At 39.4% G+C, this 19343-nt stretch overlaps 1 protein-coding gene across 15 annotated transcripts in view; it reads right to left on the bottom strand.

Annotated features, from left to right (window-relative positions):
* Window positions 1-19343, bottom strand: part of TANC2 (tetratricopeptide repeat, ankyrin repeat and coiled-coil containing 2) — a 449007-nt gene that overhangs the window by 176563 nt on the left and 253101 nt on the right. For all 15 annotated transcript variants that reach the window (XR_009868432.1, XR_009868431.1, XR_009868430.1 and 12 more), the window contains 2 exons: window positions 18506-18654; window positions 9287-9473 (listed from right to left, as the gene is read on the bottom strand). Coding sequence is in view for 12 of the 15 variants with exons in the window: in XM_062215498.1 (XP_062071482.1) it covers window positions 9287-9473; window positions 18506-18654 (336 nt within the window). In the remaining 3 variants the exon portion in view is untranslated. The remainder of the gene's footprint in view (window positions 1-9286; window positions 9474-18505; window positions 18655-19343) is intronic.

Raw genomic sequence — 19343 nt, forward strand, 5'->3', positions numbered from 1 at the left:
GGAAGGGGGGGCAACCGGGACAGAATCCGGCACCCCGACCGGGACTAGAACCTGGTGTGCTGGCGCCGCTAGGCAGAGGACTAGCCTATTGAGCCGCAGTGCAGGCTAAACAGAAATTTATCATTAGGTTTCAAGTTGGAGTTAAATAAGATTTACTTGACTCTCTCTGTGAGGTCTTAAAACCTGCTATAAGAAACACTTCTCCTTCTACAGATAACCCATGAGCAAATTCAGTAGGTTCCAAACTCTGGAACATTCCTATTTTTAAACGTCTGTGAAGGCAGTAATGGTTTTTTCTATTTCTAATATTTCTAAACTTAAAAATAATTAAATGTTTACCAGAGACCAACTAAATTAACTGTAAGCTAGAATCATATTAAGGGTAACAACACTAGATGCCTCATTTTGAACAGAAACTTTGGCAGAGGTAATTTATATATATTTTTTTCTTTTTAAAAAGATTTATTTATTTGAAAGGCAGATTTACAGAAAGAGGCAGAGAGAGAGAGAGAGTCAGAGTCTTCCATCCGCTGGTTCACTTCCCAAATAGTAATAGCTAGATCTGTGCCTATATGAAGCCAGGAGCCAGGAGTTTCTTCCAGGTCTTCCACATGGGTTCAGGGCCCAAGGACTTTTTTTTTTTTTACTGCTTTCCTCCAAGTGGGTTCTGAGGCTAAAATTTGACTCATCCTGGGACAGAGGGCCAGCCTTTTCTACTCCCAGCTCATTGACCCAAATCAGTAAAATTAGAGCTAAAAATGGAAGTATCACAACAGATATATCTTGATTTAGAGGAAAAATGGTTCATCATTTGGCATCTGATAACAGAATGGCCCACACATCTCTCAAGACCAAGTGCCTGGTAGACCAGCACACTGGTAATTTATATTTTATAAATCTAAAATGAGAAACTCTCATGAATAGAGTGGTGATGACAAAGTTTTTAAGACATGAGATCTATTAATAAAGATTATTAAAGTAGTCTTAGATTGGTGGTGGAAAATTTTGGGAATCAGTTAATTTGAAGCAAAAAGACAAAGTTATTTAGTGGCCTTTGGATCCTATTTTATTACTTAAGTACTAAATTTTATAGTAAGAAAGGTTTTTTAGCCATGTTATTAAATACTTTTTGAAAGTATTAATGTATCAGCTTTATTGAATGCTCGATGGTCCAGGATCACTGAGGTATAGAAAGTTGAAAACAAATAACTCATCCAAGATAGCAGAAGGAAAATTCTCTGAATAACCATTCGCATTTAGGAATTTTATGCTTCACTGATGCTTTTCACAGATTTGAGTGACTTAATTCCAGTCACCTAACCATCCAGGAAATTTTTATTGCGAAACTAGTATATGTCAGGATACAGTGATTAAGACAAGTGCTAGGGCCGGTGCCGTGGCTCACTAGGCTAATCCTCCACCTGTGGCGCTGGCAACCCGGGTTCTAGTCCCAGTAGGGGTGCTGGATTCTGTCCCAGGTGCTCCTCTTCCAGTCTAGCTCTCTGCTGTGGCCCGGGAAGGCAGTGGAGGATGGCCCAAGTGCTTGGGCCCTGCACCCACATGGGAGACCAGGAGGAAGCACCTGGCTCCTGGCTTTGGATCGGCGCAGTGCGCCGGCCATAGTGGCCATTTGCGGGGTGAACCAACAGAAAAAGGAAGACCTTTCTCTCTGTCTCTCTCTCTCACTGTCTAACTCTGCCTGTCAAAAAAAAAAAAAAAAAAAAAAAAAAAAAAAAAAAAAGACAAGTGCTAAATCCTTGAACCCAGAAGGGCAATTCTGTGGCAAAAGAGGCCATATATAGAAAAACTGAAGAATCACAAAAACAACATGCTATTCAAGTATTTTTCACATTTGAAAATTGGTTTATATTTGTTTATATTTTAAAAAACTGATAGTAATAAATATCTTGACACACTAATATACTTTTGTTGATGACTAAATTTTTAATGCTGGATAATAGTTTTATGTCATATGTCCTGAGACAGAATTATTGGGATTATGAAACACTGTAATAGTTAGGACCACTGGTTTTGAAATCTGAGTCTTAGTTTTGTCTCTTCATGTGACCCAGGACCTCCTCTTTTATTAAAAAAAAAAAAAAAAAAAAAGCATGGGGGTGAAGTGGGACACACAGACACATGTAGCCACACCCCTCCCATTTGCTAGTTCACACACAGACAGACATAATTCCCATTTACTGGTTCACTCTCCAAATGCCTGCAACCTGGGGGCAAACTGGGGCTGGATTCAGGAGTCTGGAACTCAATACAGATCTTTCACATGGGTGTCAGGGATATAGCTACTTGAGCTATCACTGTGGCTTCCACGTGCACTGGTGGGAAGCTGGAGTTAGGAGCTAGAGCTGATATAATTGAACCCAGATCCTCCAGTGTGGAATGCAGGCATCTTAACTCCTAGGGTAGAAGCCTGTTTCCTATTTTTGAGTCTTAGTTTTCTAAGTCTAAGAAAGATTATTATTCTATTATGTAAGATAAGAGTTATTTTACAGCTAGTTAGGCCAACCCTACTTATTTCCAGGGATTCATACAAATCTTGTGCCGATTCTTGTCCAAGATATTTGCTGTTTAAAGTCTGAAAATCCCTGGATAGCATCCAGGACTAATTTGATCAAAATTCACACTTGGTGGAATTACATGGGTAGCCTTGCTTGGGTACGTGACTGTAGTGGTACCAGAATCCTCATAGGAAATCTTTTGAAAGCTCTCTTGAAACAAAGACTCTTTGCATCAAATTTGGTAGCTTATACTCTAAGGGACAGAGAGCATACCACTAAGTGGTTAGGAAGGGGCCCTGGGGAGCTGAACCTGGAGGGCTGCAGGTCCTCTGTGCTGACCTCTGTTCTATTTTCTGTGCTGCTGTATACTTACTGAAAGCTTTTTATATACATTTTCTGTGGAGTGTTATGCATCCTTTCAAAGATCTGATGAAGTGAAATCTTTACAAATATCTTTGAATAAGATTATTATAAAGACTAAATAGGAGATCGGATCCAAGATGGCAGAATATAGAGGGAGTTTACTGCTACAGTCTAGGAGAAGCTAATTTTTAAAAAGCGGGAGAGTTAGGGAGAAAATAGGAGAGGAAACTCCACACAAACTAGAGGGACACTGTGGAACTATGTGGAAGGTGTGGGCACACATAACTCAGGACCCCAGCAGCTGAGAACCTCAGCACCAGATTTAGAGTGAGGTGAGACCAGTCTGCAGCAGCCCAAGACACTGGCAATAAAGCTGTGGGAAGAGCCTGGCAGGAATCCAGAATGGAGATCTGTGGGGGACAAAGTACCTGATGAACTAGAAGAGAAAAAGGGGGGGCATGGTTCTCTCTATCAGAGAGGGAGGGCAGGTGTCATTTTGGACATAAGTAACAGCTGAGCCAGCTTGTGTCCACACACCGGGCAACTAGCCAAGTGGAGGCCTCTGAGTCTGGCTGGGAGAAATATCAGGGGGCTGCGTGTTCTTGACTGTGGGAGGCTTGTGTGCCAGGACTGTGAAAACACCATGGCTACTTAGGAGGGCTCTGGGTGTGGCTGGGATTTAGGGCAGTCACTGTGGGAGGCTCTACATGCTCTGGGTTCCTTGTTTTCCTGGTGAGAGTCATTTCAGCAGAATCAGTGCTTACACTGAAGACTGCACAGATACTTTGTGTGGTTCTTATGGCAGCATGGATGAATATTATACCCACTTGGGCTAGTGCCAAGGTCCTAGTCTCCTTTGAGGAGAGGAGGTGAGCATGAGATGACACCAACAGAGCAGAAAAAACCTTCCCTCTAGTAAAAAAAGAGGAGATTTATCAAGCCCAACCTGGGTGTTCCCTTGAATACTCCCTTCACCCTGGAGCAACTAACACAGCTCACTGGCCACACCCACCACATGCCTCTAGGTATTCACTTAAAAATAGACACTCCACTAAGCCACAGAGGTATAGCCCAAAGATAAAAGCCATCACATGGAAAAACAAGACAAAATAAAAATTGAACCAATGAGTACCTCCAAAAATGCCCAATAAATGAAGCAATTCAAGAAACAAGACTAAGGAAGACAACTTGATACCCCCAAGAGGATACAAAACTTCAATACTAGAATGTGAAAATGAAGAGTTTGAAGAAATGCCAGAAATGGAATTCAAAAAATTGATCATAGGATTACTTGGAAGTAATCAGAAGCAAGTGCATAAATTATTGAAATCTGTACATGACATGAAAGAAAACTTCTCCCATGAAATGGAGATCTTAAAGAGAAATAAAAATGAAATACTGGAAATGAAAAATTAAATAAAACAAATAAAAAATGCAGTGTATGAATCCCTGGAAATAAGTAGGGTTGATCTGTCCATTGCTGAAAATGGGGTATTGAAGTCCCCCATTACTATTGTAGTGAAGTCTATGTCTCCCTTTAGATCCCTTAACATTTCTTTTGAATAGCCAGGTACCCTATAACTAGGATCATACACGTTTATAATAGTTACATCTTCCTGTTGAAGTGATCCCTTAATCATTACCTAGTACCCTTTGTCTCTTTTATACTTTTTGTGTTAAAGTCTATTTTGTCTGATATTAGGATGGCTACACCAGCTCTTTTTTGGTTTCTGTTGGCATGGAATATCTTTATCCATCCTTTCACTTTCAGTCTACATGCATCTTTTTTGGTGTGATGTGTTTCTTGTAGGCAGCAAATAGATGGGTTTTATTTTTTAATCCATTCTGCCAGTCTGTTTCTTTAAACCCCAGAGTTGAGGCCATTTGCATTCAAGGTGCCCATTTATAAGTAATGACTTTGCCCTGCCATTTTTACCTAAATATTTATATTTTTAACTTTGAATTTCCTTTTGTACTTTCATTGGGAGACTTTCTGCCTTCACCTTCTTTCATAGTGATGACCATGTTTCTATATGTAGCACATCCTTAAGCATGTTTTGTAGGGCTGGATGGGTGGTGACAAATTCTTTCAATTTCTGTTTGTTATGGAAGGTCTTTACCTTCATTCATAAATGAGAGCTTTGCAGGGTATAGTATTCTGGCTTGACAGGTTTTTTTTTTCTCTTACAACCTGAAATACATCTTTCCATTCTCCCCTAGCCTGTAGGGTTTCTTATGAGAAGTCTGCTATGAGTCTAACTGGAGATCCTCTGAAAGTAATCTGGAATTTCTCTAAGCATATTTGAAAATCTTTTCTTTATGTTCACTGTGGTGAGTTTGATTACAATGTATTGTGGTAAAGATCTTTTCTGGTAATTTCTTTTAGGAGTTCTATGTGCTTCCTGTATTTGGATGTCCCTTTCTTTCTCCTAATTAAGAAAGTTTTCCGTTACTATTTCACTAAAAAGGCCTTCTAATCCCTTTTCTCTTTTCATGCCTTCAGGAACTCCTATAATCTGTATGCTGGGTTTTTTGATAGTATCCTGTAGATTCCAAACAGTATTTTTTTTTTCAGGTTGGAATATCACTGTTTTTTTTTTTTATTAAACTTTTATTTAATGAATATAAATTTCCAAAGTACAGCTTATGGGTTACAATGGCTTCTCCCTCCCAAAACTTCCCTCCCACCCACAACCCTCCCCTTTCCCACTCCCTCTCCCTTTCCAATCACATCACGATTCATTTTCAATTCTCTTTATATACAGAAGATCAGTTTAGTATATATTAGGTAACAATTTCAACAGTTTGCCCCCATATAGCAACACAAAGTGAAAAAAAATACTGTTGGAGTACTAGTTATAGCATTAGATAAGAGTGTACAGCACATTAGAGACAGAGATCCTACATAATATTTTTTTCAAAAAATTTTTCTATGCCATTTCCAATTTAACACCAGGTTTTTTTTTTTTTTCATTTCCAATTATCTTTATATACAGAAGATTGATTCAGTATATAATTAGTAAAGATCTCATCAGTTTGTACCCACGCAGAAACACAAAGTGTAAAAATACTGTTTCAGTACTAGTTATAGCATCACTGCACATTAGACAACACATTAAGGACAGATCCCACATGGGATGTAAGTACACAGTGACTCCTGTTGCTGACTTAACAATTTGACACTCCTGTTCATGGCGTCAGTAATCTCCCTAGGCTCTAGTCATGAGCTGCCAGGGCTATGGAAGCCTTTAGGGTTCGCTGACTTTGATCTTATTCCGATAGGGTCACAGTCAAAGTGGAAGTTCTCTCCTCCCTTCAGAGAAAGGTACCTCCTTCTTTGATGGCCCCATTCTTTCCACTGGGATCTCACTAACAGAGATCTTTCATTTAGGTCTTCTTCTTTTTTTCTTTTCCATGGTATCTTGGCTTTCCATGCCTACAATACTCTCATGGGCTTCAGCCAGATCCGAATGCCTTAAGGGCTGATTCTGAGGCCAGAGTGTTGCCAAACAGTATTTTTTAATTTTCTAATTTCTTCTTTTTGTTTTTGGTTTGACTCTGTAATTTCTTGTCTTTGTCTTCTAAGTTTGATATTCTTTCTTCTGCTTCAAAGATTCTGTTGTTAAGGCTTTCCACTGTATTTTTTATTTGTTCTGTTGAATTCTTTCGATTTCTCCTTAAGATCTCAATTTCATGGGAGGAATTCTGCTTCATTTCCTGTATGGGATTTCATTAATTCATGTATGTGCTTCCGATTTCTTCTCTGTAATCTTAGGATCAATTTTTTGAATTCCATTTCTTGTATTCCTTCAATCTCCTCATCTTCACAATCTAGTATTGAAGTGTTATGTTCTTTTGGGGGCATCATGTTGTTTTCCTTATGCTTGTTTCTTGAATTGGTGCATGTGTTGTTTGGCATTTGTGGAGATACTCATTGGTTTATTTATTTATTTTTTTTTTGCTGTGGCACTTTTTATCTTTGTACTGACTTAGTAGATCTAGGGAGAGTCTGCTTTCAGTGAATATCTAGAGGCTTGTAGTGGGTGTGCAAGGGAGCTCTGTTCAGTTTTCCAGGGTGAGGGGTGTATCTAAGGTGACACACCCAGGTCTGGAATGGTAAATCTCTCTTTTTTTAAAAAAAAAAAATCGGAAAAGTTTATTCTGCTCACTTGAGCTCCTCTCCTCAAAGGAGATCAGTGCCTGATCACTAGCCCCAGTGGGTATAATATTCATCTGTTCTTCCCCAAGGAACACACAAAGGATCTGTGCAGTCCTCACTATAGGTTCAGATTCCTCAGCAATGTTCTTCACCAGGTAACCAGGAAGCCCTGACTGTCTGGAGCCTCCCACAGTGACTGCCCAAACTCTCAGCTACTCGGTCAGTTCTTCCACAATGCCTCATTTTTTTTTTCCACAGTCCCAGCACAGAAGTTTCCCCAGTTATGAGCTCCCAGTCCCGTTAGCTCTCCGAACCAGAGTCAGGAGTCTCAACTTGGTTGGTTGGTGAACACAGACACGAGCTCGTGCAACTGTTATGTATTGCCAAAATGTGTACTCTATCAGCTTGTTGTGGGACACCTTTGTAAAGTGATCAGTGAGAGAGAATTGTGTCCCTCCTTTTTCTTTTTTTTTCTCCTCTAGTTTGGCAAGTACAGGGCTTCAAGCCTGGCTCTCTTTAGACTATTCTTGCAGCTTTAATTTTTTTTTTTTTTTTTTTTTTTTTGGACAGGCAGACTGGATAGTGAGAGAGAGAGAGAGACAGAGAGAAAGGTCTTCCTTTTTGCCGTTGGTTCACCCTCCAATGGCTGTTGTGGCCAGCGCATCGCGCTGATCCAAAGGCAGGAGCCAGGTGCTTCTCCTGGTCTCCCATGCGGGTGCAGGGCCCAAGCACTTGGGCCATCCTCCACTGCCTTCCCGGGCCATAGCAGAGAGCTGGCCTGGAAGAGGGGCAACCGGGATAGAATCCGGTGCCCTGACAGGGACTAGAACCCGGTGTGCCAGCGCCACAAGGCAGAGGATTAGCCTGTTAAGCCACGTTGCCGGCCTATTCTTGCAGCTTTAGCATGAGTGTCTTGGGCTGCTGTTGTCTGCTCTCACCTCACTTTCCAACGCTGTTGCGCAGGCTTTCAGCTGCTGGAGTCCTGAGCTGTGGGTCTCCACACCCTCTGAGTAGTTGCACCGTGACCTTCTAATTTGCATGGAGTTTCCTCTGCTGTTTTCTCTCTAACTTTTCCCTGAGACTGCACTCTCTACTTTTTTTTATAGAGCAGTAAGATCCCTCCCTACTCTGCCTTCTTGGAACCTATAAATAGGATTCTATAGATTTTGGCATGCTGCAAGAGTGACATACTTAGGCATATGCATGAACGGTTAAAATTCTGACACCTATAATTATAAAACATACTGGTTCAGGGCCAGCACTGTGGCATAGTGGGTAAAGCTGCCACCTGCAGTCCCAGTATCCCATATGGGCATCAGTTTGAGTCCCAGCTGCTCTACTTCTGTTCCAGCTTTCTGTTGTGGCCTGGGAAGGCAGTAGAAGATGGTCCAAGTCTTTAGGTCCCTGCACCCGTGTGGGAGACCCGGAAGAAGTTCCTGGCTCTTGGTTTCAGACCAGCACAGCTCTGACTGTTAAGGTCAATTGAGGAGTGAACCACTGCATGGAAGACCTCTCTCTCTCTCTCTCTGCCCCTCCTTCTCTGTGTAACTCTGACTTTGAAATAAATAAATAAACCTTTAAAAAAAATACTGGCTCAAACCAAGTCACACAGAACTGACAGATACATAAAAGAGTTTCAAATTAATAATTAAAATTAAACATATTTAATAACTTGTGCTTTTTGCTAATGGGGCATAATTAAATACAGACCACAAATAAACAATAGGCTATTTTGGAAGAACTGTTTGAAATCATCTAAGTAATAATTTGGAAAAGTAGATTTTTCCACACAGTCCTCCTCCAATTGTTCCCTACTCCTAACTGAATACTTAGTAGGGGTGGTAAAATAATTTTACCTTTTGGAGTCCACAGAGAAGTTCAGTCACAAATAACTTTTAACCTCCTCTTTCTGTTTTCATAAAACTCTCTATGCATATTAGTGAAGAATTAATTTTTTATGAACCACTTCAATTGACAGACAGATGATATATATGAGTTCATGGGAAAAGTGGATTTTTTTCTGCCCACCCTTTCTTATCAGGTAACAGCCTGATAATGAGTGTTTAAGCAGGGAGGGGCACATTTCATTTTGTTTACCTTTATTTCTCTCTGCAGTATCATCAAAGACCAGGACAAATTTCATATTTATATATAGCTCAACAACTCAAAAGCATAATTTCCAAAAACCTTAAGCTTGTATAATTATTTAAAAAAACCCACAAAATTATTAATATAAAAAACAACTTACCAATGATGCCACTATCTCTGCTTTCAAGGGTGGAAGTTGGACTAGTAACAGCCCCATAGCTGCAATCCTTGGCAGTTGCATTTGTACTAACAGGTGGGAGGGTGGAGCAGGGGCTACTGGCTGGTGGAGAGGCAGTGCTGCTAGTTAGGGTGGAACAGGGACTTATTCGCTGGGTGATTGCTGAAGTCTGAAAAAAATGGAATCAAGAGGAAATAAACTCCTAAGTTGTGTAAAGTATATCTTACGGTAAAATAAACGCTTTGATGAAAAACGAAGAAATAATCTACATGCAAACCACTTATATCTATTAGGTTCTACTTGATTTTGCTCTTCAGTACAAAAGATTCTGAGAGGTACAGTTAAGGTGAAAACTAGATGAATTTAACACTAGCAGAGACTTGTAGCAAGGTCCCACCCCCAAGGAAATGTCCAGTGACAAGTACTTTAAAAAGTACTAATTAAAAGAACTGAATATCCTGGGCTGGCATTGTGTAATAGGGGATAAAGCCACTGCCTGTATGCATGTCTGTTCATCTTGAATTCTCCACTCAGGATCCAGCTCCCTGCTGATGGTCTGGGGAAAGCAGTGAAGGATGGGGCAAATGTTTGGGTCCCTCCCACCCATGTGGGAGACCCAGAATAAGCTCCTGGCTCCAGCCTGGCTCAGCTCCAGCCTTTGCAGCCATCTAGGGAGTGAACCAGTGGATGGAAGGTCTTGTCTGTCTCTCCCTCTCTCTTGGTAACTCTGACATTCAATAAATAAATAAATATTAAAAAAAGAACTGACTATTCATTAAAACAACAGAATGATTTTATTTTTTTTGACAGGCAGAATGGATAGTGAGAGAGACAGAGAGAAAGGTCTTCCTTTTTGCCATTGGTTCACCCTCCAATGGCCGCTGCGGCCGGCACACCGTGCTGATCTGAAGCCAGGAGCCAGGTGCTTCTCCTGGTCTCCCATGTGGGTGCAAGGCCCAAGGACTTGGGCCATCCTCCACTGCCTTCCTGGGCCATAGCAGAGAGCTGGCCTGGAAGAGGGGCCACCGGGATAGAATCTGGCACCCCAACTGGGACTAGAACCCGGTGTGCCGGCGCCGCAAGGCGGAGGATTAGCCTGTTAAGCCACGGTGCTGGCCAAACAGAATGATTTTTTAAAAAATTTAGCACATATTTTCCTTGCTACTTCCAATCAATACAATTCTTCAGAAGGATTGGAACTTTATTTTGTTAATAATTTTCTCTGTACAGAAAAAGAAATAATACTTCTGCAACTGAGGAGAAATAAAATTCTTAATGCATTCTCTTTGATATATAAGCAGCTGCCAAGAGATAACAAACAAATGTAAGGAAATCACCTTATGCTAAAAGTTTGTCTAATAAAATATATCAAACTATTATAATTTAACAGAGTTTTATTCTAGTATGAATCTAATATTTTAATAACAATCCATCCTGCTTTAAACAATATTCTCATTTTCTTCTTTGTGAAAGCAAACTGTATTATATGTTTTATATAGCCAATGTGGAGACTAAGGCCAAGCAATACTTATTATTTTTACTCCAAGTGATTTTCTGAATAGAGCATTTATCAGAGAATGTCCACCTCAAAAGCTTCAACTGAAAAGCAAAGATGAAGTTGTTTAGAGAACAGAAAATTGCTTATGGCCTATGACTGAAAAGCCAGAACTTATATTTATTTCACGAGGCTAGCGATACAGAAAGATAACATTGTTCTCCATGCAGTAAGCTGAAATGGACATCTAACTAAGCCACTCCACTTCTTAAGCCTTTTCGTTGTTTTCTCCATTGTCCCTAATGTTCTCCAGAAGGATCAATAAGAGAGTCCCAAATCTGGATCTCTTTTTAAAAATTTTAAAATTTACTATTTTTTAAAAGATTTAGTTGATTTCAGCCAGGACTGTGACTCACTTGGCTAATCCTCCGCCTGTGGCGTCGGCACCCCGGGTTCTGGTCCCAGTTGCTCCTCTTCCAGGCCAGCTCTCTGCTGTGGCCTGGGACGGTAGTGGAAGATGGCCCAAGTGCTTGGGTCCCTGCACCTACATGGGAGACCAGGAGGAAGCACCTGGCTCCTGGCTTCGGATCGGCAAGGCGCTGGCCGCAGTGGCCATTAGGGGAGTGAACCAACATAAGGAAGACCTTTCTCTCTGTCTCTCTCTCATTATCTCTCTCTCTAACTCAGCCTGGAAACAAACAAAAAAAGATTTAGTTGATTTAATTGAAAGAGTTACAGACAGAGGTAGAGATAGAGAGTGAGGTCTTCCATCTGCTAGTTCACTCCCCAAATGGCTGCAATGGCCAGAGCTGCATGGATCAGAAGCCAGGGGTTTCTTTCCGGTCTTGGACTTGGGCCATCTTCCATTGCTTTCCCAGGCCATAGCACAGAGCTGGATCCAAAGTGGAACAGCTGGGACTAGAACTGGCACCCATATGGAGGCAGAGAATTAACCTACTGTGCCACAGCGCCAGCCCCTTTAATTCCAACTATAAAGTAAGCCACTTATTGTGTGGTCTCAAGACAGTTTCAGAATATATTGCATTTCAAGAAGCTATCATTTAGCTTCATTATTAACATTTACATTTATGTAATGCTTCACAGTTTAAAGTGATCAATTTCAGTTCACATTCGATGGCTTGGATAGGTCTAAGAAACAAAGGGATCACACAAACAAAACAAGTGTCTGCTAATACTAACTGATAGAATCAAAAAGGGAGAGAAAGATCCAGCATGGGAAGTGGGATACACAGCAGACTCATAGAATGGCAGATGTCCTAAACAACACTCTGGCCTCAGAATCAGTCCTTAAGGCATTCGGATCTGGCTGAAGAGCCCATGAGAGCATTGTAGGCATGGAAAGCCAAGATACCATGGAAAAGAAAAAAAGAAGAAGACCTAAATGAAAGATCTCTGTTAGTGAGATCCCAGTGGAAAGAATGGGGCCATCAAAGAAGGAGGTACCTTTCTCTGAAGGGAGGAGAGAACTTCCACTTTGACTGTGACCCTATCGGAATAAGATCAAAGTCAGCGAACCCTAAAGGCTTCCATAGCCCTGGCAGCTCATGACTAGAGCCTAGGGAGATTACTGACGCCATGAACAGGAGTGTCAAATTGTTAAGTCAGCAACAGGAGTCACTGTGTACTTACATCCCATGTGGGATCTGTCCTTAATGTGTTGTCTAATGTGCAGTGATGCTATAACTAGTACTGAAACAGTATTTTTACACTTTGTGTTTCTGCGTGGGTACAAACTGATGAGATCTTTACTAATTATATACTGAATCGATCTCCTGTATATAAAGATAATTGGAAATGAAAAAAAAAAAACAAACCTGGTGTTAAATTGGAAATGGCATAGAAAATTAATTAATTTTTAAAAAAAGATTATGTAGGATCTCTGCCTTTAATGTGCTGTACACTCTTATTTAATGCTATAACTAGTACTCCAACAGTATTTTTTTTTCACTTTGTGTTGCTATATGGGGGCAAACTGTTGAAATTGTTACCTAATTTATACTAAACTGATCTTTTGTATATAAAGAGAATTGAAAATGAATCATGATGTGATTGGAAGGGGAGAGGGAGTGGGAAAGGGGAGGGTTGGGTGGGAGGGAAGTTTTGGAGGGGGAAGCCATTGTAACCCATGAACTGTACTTTGGAAATTTATATTCATTAAATAAAAGTTTAATAAAAAAAAAAAAGAAAGTAAAACAAATTAAAAAAAAAAAAAAGATTGCATTTGTCCAGAAAAGACAGACCTATAGAGATAGAACGTAGGTTAGCAGTTGCCCAGGACCAGGAGTAAGGATGGGGATTTTCTGCCAACAGGTACAAAGGGTCTTTTGGGGGACGATGGCAATGTTCTCAAATTGGATTTTTATGATAATTAGATAACTCTAAATTTACTAAAAATTATTGATTTATGTACTTAAAATGGGTGAATTTTACAGTATGTACATTTTAACTCCATAAAGCTCTTTTAAAAAAATATCTTATATATTATTGCATTTATTCCTTATCAACCTTGTAAAAGAAGCATAATGAATATTATGATTCCCTACTTTTTTAAAAAAAGACATGAAAATGAAACTGAAAGTATGAAAGATAATGAATTTCCCCAAACCATCCGGTTTCACATATATTTACATAATAATTATATTGCATATTATTTTATACTTTTTACTTATATTGCATTTTATAGCTTATACAGTCTTTTTCACATTCAAGACTTAACTTGATCCCTACGACAATTCAGCCAGTTGCTACTATTTCCTATTACCCAGGAATATTATGGTATAATTAAGAATATAGGCAGTAAAAGGAAGTCTGTTTTTTAGAAGTCTGGATATGAATACTGTCCCATCACTTTCTGGAACCATTTCCATTTTCTTATCTGAAAGTTGTAACATGAATGGACAGTATTAGACTGTAATGTAAGGAAACTTAAACAAAATAGCCCAAGTAAGCAATTAGTATTATGAATGGTATATTGCAAGCGTTTCTTAAATATAAGTTATTACTACCTGTAAGACATCTAAAGCTCAGAAAGGTCCAATATATGTCCAAAACGGTAGGTGGTTGGAATTGACATTGGAACACAATTTTTTTTTTTTTTTACAGGCAGAATTAGAGAGAGAGAGAAAGGTCTTCCTTCTGTTGGTTCACCCCCCAAATGGCCGATCCGAAGCCAGGAGCCGGGTGCTTCCTCCCAGTCTCCATGCGGGTGCAGGGCCCAAGCACTTGGGCCATCCTCCACTGCCTTCCCAGGCCACAGCAGAGAGCTGGACTGGAAGAGGAGCACCCAGGACAGAATCTGGCATCCCAACTGGGACTAGAACCCCGGGGTGCCAGCGCCACAGGTGGAGGATCAGCCAAGTGAGCCGCAGTGCTGGCCCCTGAACACAAATTTTCTACCTTCTGATTCAATGGCTTCTCTATCATACAATATTATTTTAATTATTAAATCAAGGTTTACTCAATTATTTTAAGATTAGTTTATTTAGTAAGTGTACAGGTTAAGGTGTACTCTGTAGACTTATGATTTTGTTGAGAAATCACTATGATGTAAAGACTGAAATGCAACAAGCATAAATTTTATCACCTGAACAAATGTAGCTTTGTAGAAATAATCGGGTCACTGGGAAATACCCAGGTTGAGATCAAAGACTTACACATCAATGTTACCTGATGTCCTCATCAGAATGATCAGAGAGGGGCCAGCGCTGTGCCAAAGTGGGTTAAAGCCCTGTCCTGAAGCGTGGGAATCCCATATGGGCGCTGGTTCTAGTCCCGGCTGCTCCACTTCCTATCCAGCTCCCTGTTATGGCCTGGGAAAGCCGCGGAAGATGCCCAGGTCCTTGGACCCCTGCACTTTTATAAGAGACCCAGAAGAAACTCCTGGCTCCTGGCTTCGGATGGGCTCAGCTCTGTGCGTTGCGGCTATCTGGGGAGTGAACCAGAGTATGGAAGAAGTCTCTCTCTGTCTCTACCTCTCTCTGTAACTCTTTCAAATAAATATAAAATTCATCTTTATTAAAAAAAAAAAGAATGATCAGGGAATAATCATATAATCACGGAATAATCACATACTTGGACATTATCAGAATAGTCACATTTTAATGAAATGAAATCAAGAAATGAAACGCAAAATAGATATTTATACAAATTTTTTAAAAAATCAAAGTTTATAATTCTAATTTAAAAATATTATTCATTTATTTGAAAGTCAGAGTTACAGAGGGAGAGGGAGAGACAGAGAAAGATTTTTCAGCCACTGGTTCACTCCTCAGATTGTCACAATGGCCGTGCTGGGCCAGGCCAAAGGAGGGAGCCAGTTGCTTCTTCTGGGTCTCCCATATGGGTGGCATCTTCTGTTGCTTTTCCCAGCCTATTAGTAGAGAGCTGGATTGTAAGTGGAGCAGCTGGGACAAAAACTGGCACCCATATGGGATGCTGGACTGCAGCTTGCAGCTTTACTCAATCTGCCACAACACTGGCCCCTACCATTCTCAATTTTTATTCACAGAGCATAAATGCAGACATAGTTACAATGTAAGTTGATAAAAAAAAAAAAAAAGAAAAAAAGAAAAAAGAAAAAAAAAGAAAAACAACCAATAATCAGCCTGCTATCCTGAAGCTTACTTTCTTGTATGAAACACAAAAATCCCACAACTGAATATGTAATGTAATACTACTTACAATAAGACCTATGAGGAAAATAAATTAGTAGCAGAAGAGGATATAGTGATGGGCAGGAACTTGGGAGCTATTAGATAAACAATTAAGGAAGATCTCTCTGAGGAAGTAACATCTAAGCAGAGCACTGAATGAAGTGAGGAAGTGATTTATGTGGGAAGAACATTCTAGCACAAATGAGTATGTGTTATGCTTTTGCAGAATGACAAGGATGCCAGTGGCTTGGGAGCAGTGGGTGAATGGGAGAGAGGTAGAACATTATGCAGGAGAGATATGGGCTAGATCACAGTCATGGAAAAGACTTCAGATTTTATTCTAAGTGTGATGGGAACACAGAGGAAAACTGAAAGCACAAAAGTGACAGAATCAGATTCACATTTTACAAGGATCATTCTGGTTAGTATCAATGAACAGACTACAGAGGGGCAAGAGTGGAAGCAGAGACCTATCAGGAGGCCTTTTATTCAAATAGTAAATATTTACTTAGTACCTACTAATGGAAGACAACGTTCTAGATACAGAGAAGATAGCAGGAAGTAGAAAAGGCAAAACTTCTAGGCTTTTTTTTTTTTTTTTTTTTTGCCTTATTTTCTAGTAGATAATGAAGTTGCCCAGGAAAAGGTAACAGTGGCTTGACCTTGGGTGTAGCAGAGGAAGTAGTGAGAGGGATCAGATTTACTATATATATTTTGAAGACAGAACCTATGATTTGAAGAAAGGGTGAATCTGGGATGTGACAGACAGAAAGTCAAGAATTATTCCAATGCTTTCATCCTAAGCAAGCATGTGATATCATTTACTAAGTTGTGAAATACTGAATAAGGTGCAGTTTCCAGGGGAAAATGCAAGGGTTCATTTATTGATATGTCAAGTTTGAGATATATTTTAAATAAATAGGTAGAAAATACTATGTAGATAGCTGAATACATAAATTCAAAGTTAAGGGGAAAAGGTAGGGCTAGAGTTAATTCAGATTTAAGGTAGTGTTTAAAGAAATGAGAATGGAGGAGAATCAGAAAGATTAGAGTCACCGTGCATCTGAATTTTATAAGAACTCTCTAGGTTATTATAATGTACAGTTAGCCAAACCAATGACCTATACAGTGATGGTAAATATAGGAAAGAGTCCCAAGCACCAAAATGTCATACAAAAGATATATAAATATATTCAAATACTCGCTGTACATTTTATTATGACAAAATGAGTATTTGACAAAGTATTCACCAGTACTAATAAAGGATATATGCAATTTAAAACTAAATTTTTTATGAACAGAATGCTTCACTACAAGACATTCATAGTAAAGATTAAGACCACATAAATAAATCTGACTCTAGGACTTCCTTTGCTATATTTAAATGAAAAAGAATCTAGTACATTTTGTTGGAGTGAAATATGCTAGACACAGAAAGAAAAATACCATATATTCTCTAATATATTTGGGAGCTAAAACTTAAAAAGAAGGAATCAATAAATAAAAAAAGGACAATAAAAAAAGAAAAAGAATGCAAATATCTAAAAAAATCCCCATGAAATAATTGCAAAAAAAACCATAAAATATTGCTGATACTTTTAAACTGATAGCACACTTAGATAATAAATTTTTCAGATTTTCTACTTTCATAATATATTCACTCAAAACAAATTTTTTAACAATTTATTTATTTATTTGAGAGGGAGAGTTACAGACAGAGTATAGAGAGAGAGAGAGAAAAGTTATCCATACACTGGTTCACTCCCCAAATGGCCACAACTGCTGGAGTTTGGCTTTGATCCAAATCCAGGAGTCAGGAGCTTCTTCCAGGTCTCCCCATGGATGCCCATGCACTTGGCCATCTTCCACTGCTTTCCCAGGCCATCAGCAGGGAGCTGGATTGGAAATGCAGCAGCCAAGACTTGAACCAGTGTCCATATGGGATGCTGGTGCCACAGGTGGAGGCTTAACCAATTATGTCACAGAGCTGGCCCCAAATGACTGTTTTTGAACATATATTTAGCTATGTACTGTAAGTTTTGTTATACTTAATGTCCATGATTATAGCTCATAATATTTTCTAATTCTTGAACTCAAAAGCTGTTGAATAATCTTCCAATTTCTTCTTCAACTCCAAAGTTATGATTTAACATCTAAACATTTGGAAATTATCTAAGTTATCTTTTAGCTGTCATTTTCTAAGTTTTCATACTGTAACTGATTAATTCCACTACAGTTAACAGTAACTGAAATCTTTAGAAATTAGTTGATATCTGCTCTATGACTCAGATCATCATCTTCTTGGTAAATAATTCATGTGCACTTTTATTATTTTTTGACAGGCAGAGTGGACAGTGAGAGAGAGAGAGAGAGAGACAGAGAAAGGTCTTCCTTTGCCATTGGTTCACCCTTCAATGGCTGCCGTGGCCGGCGTGCTGCGGCCAGCGCACCGCACTGATCCGATGGCAGGAGCCAGGTGCCTATCCTGGTCTCCCATGGGGTGCAGGACCCAAGGACTTGGGCCATCCTCCACTGCACTCCCTGGCCACAGCAGAGAGCTGGCCTGGAAGAGGGGCAACTGGGATAGAATCCGGCGCCCCGACTGGGACTAGAACCTGGTGTGCCGGCGCCGCAAGGCGGAGGATTAGCCTAGTGAGCTGTGGCGCTGGCCCATGTGCACTTTAAAAGAATGTGTATTCTACTATGTTTGGGTACAGTGCTCATCTATTTCAATTTGTTTCTCGGCTGCCTTGTTTGTTTGCTTGTTTCCTTGTTTATTTTCTCAAAGTAAATGAACCAAAACCTGAAAGTGGCCTTTTGGGTTTTTAATCTAGGAATGAAACTAAAAGATGTCACATATTGAAGGAATATAGTGACTGTGGAAAATTAAGTTATATACATTCCAGGCCTCAAAAAGTATTCAACAATTGGATTATTCCTCTCAGGATGAACACACACACAGAGCAACCATTTTTTTCCTTGTATAATAAAACGATTCATCCCATTTCACAAAGCTGCCAGCAAGCAGCTTACCTGATTTTCATCCTGTACTTCCATACTGTATTGGTCACCTGGCTGAACTTCTGTGACTTTCTCTCCAAGGAGGAAACCCAGACGAGTCATGAGTGTGTTTGCTGCCTCATCTACAGATGGAGGGGGTCCAAGGTCCTGTTCAGCATCACCTATAACAAGAAAGCATTGAAAAATATGAATCATTCAAAATAAAATGGTCTAGTTCTATAACTATTCTTATATTCATAGTAAAGTTTAATCTTGAATTCAGATCAGTGTTACCTTTAGTTTTCACATTCTAAATTCAAAATTATAAGGCCCATGTATACTAGTTGATTTTTCTATTTGTAAAGATTACAACTGTTTTACAGGCCAAGATTATCCTCAATTTTATCTACTTGAAACACTTGAGTATTTTTATAACTTGCTGAACAGAGGAAATTTTCCATTTCTTCATCAGTTGGCTTTTCAATACAGTCCTAGTCTTAGAATCTAGTTCTCAGCCACAACCACTAATTCATTCAGTTTTTTTATCTTCGTCTTTTAAATTTTGGATAAGTATCCTTTTATTTTGAAATAATTTTCAAGTACAAAAGCTTCATGAAATAGAATAAAGAACATTTTTTCCTTAATCATTTGCAAGCTGTGACATTCCACTATTCAGACAGTATGTATTTCACATAAACAAGGACATTCTTTTATATAATCAGAGTATCAGCAGAGCAATCAGGAAACTAACATTTGAATTAATTATGACCATGGCCACAGACCCTACTTAAGTTTTAACACTTGGCTCAGTCAGTGTCCTTTATGGTAAAATGATGGAGTTCAGGATCATGTAATATACTTAGTTATCAGT

The sequence above is a fragment of the Lepus europaeus genome, chromosome 18 (genome assembly GCF_033115175.1).
Source record: "Lepus europaeus isolate LE1 chromosome 18, mLepTim1.pri, whole genome shotgun sequence".
NCBI classification, from domain to species: domain Eukaryota; kingdom Metazoa; phylum Chordata; class Mammalia; order Lagomorpha; family Leporidae; genus Lepus; species Lepus europaeus.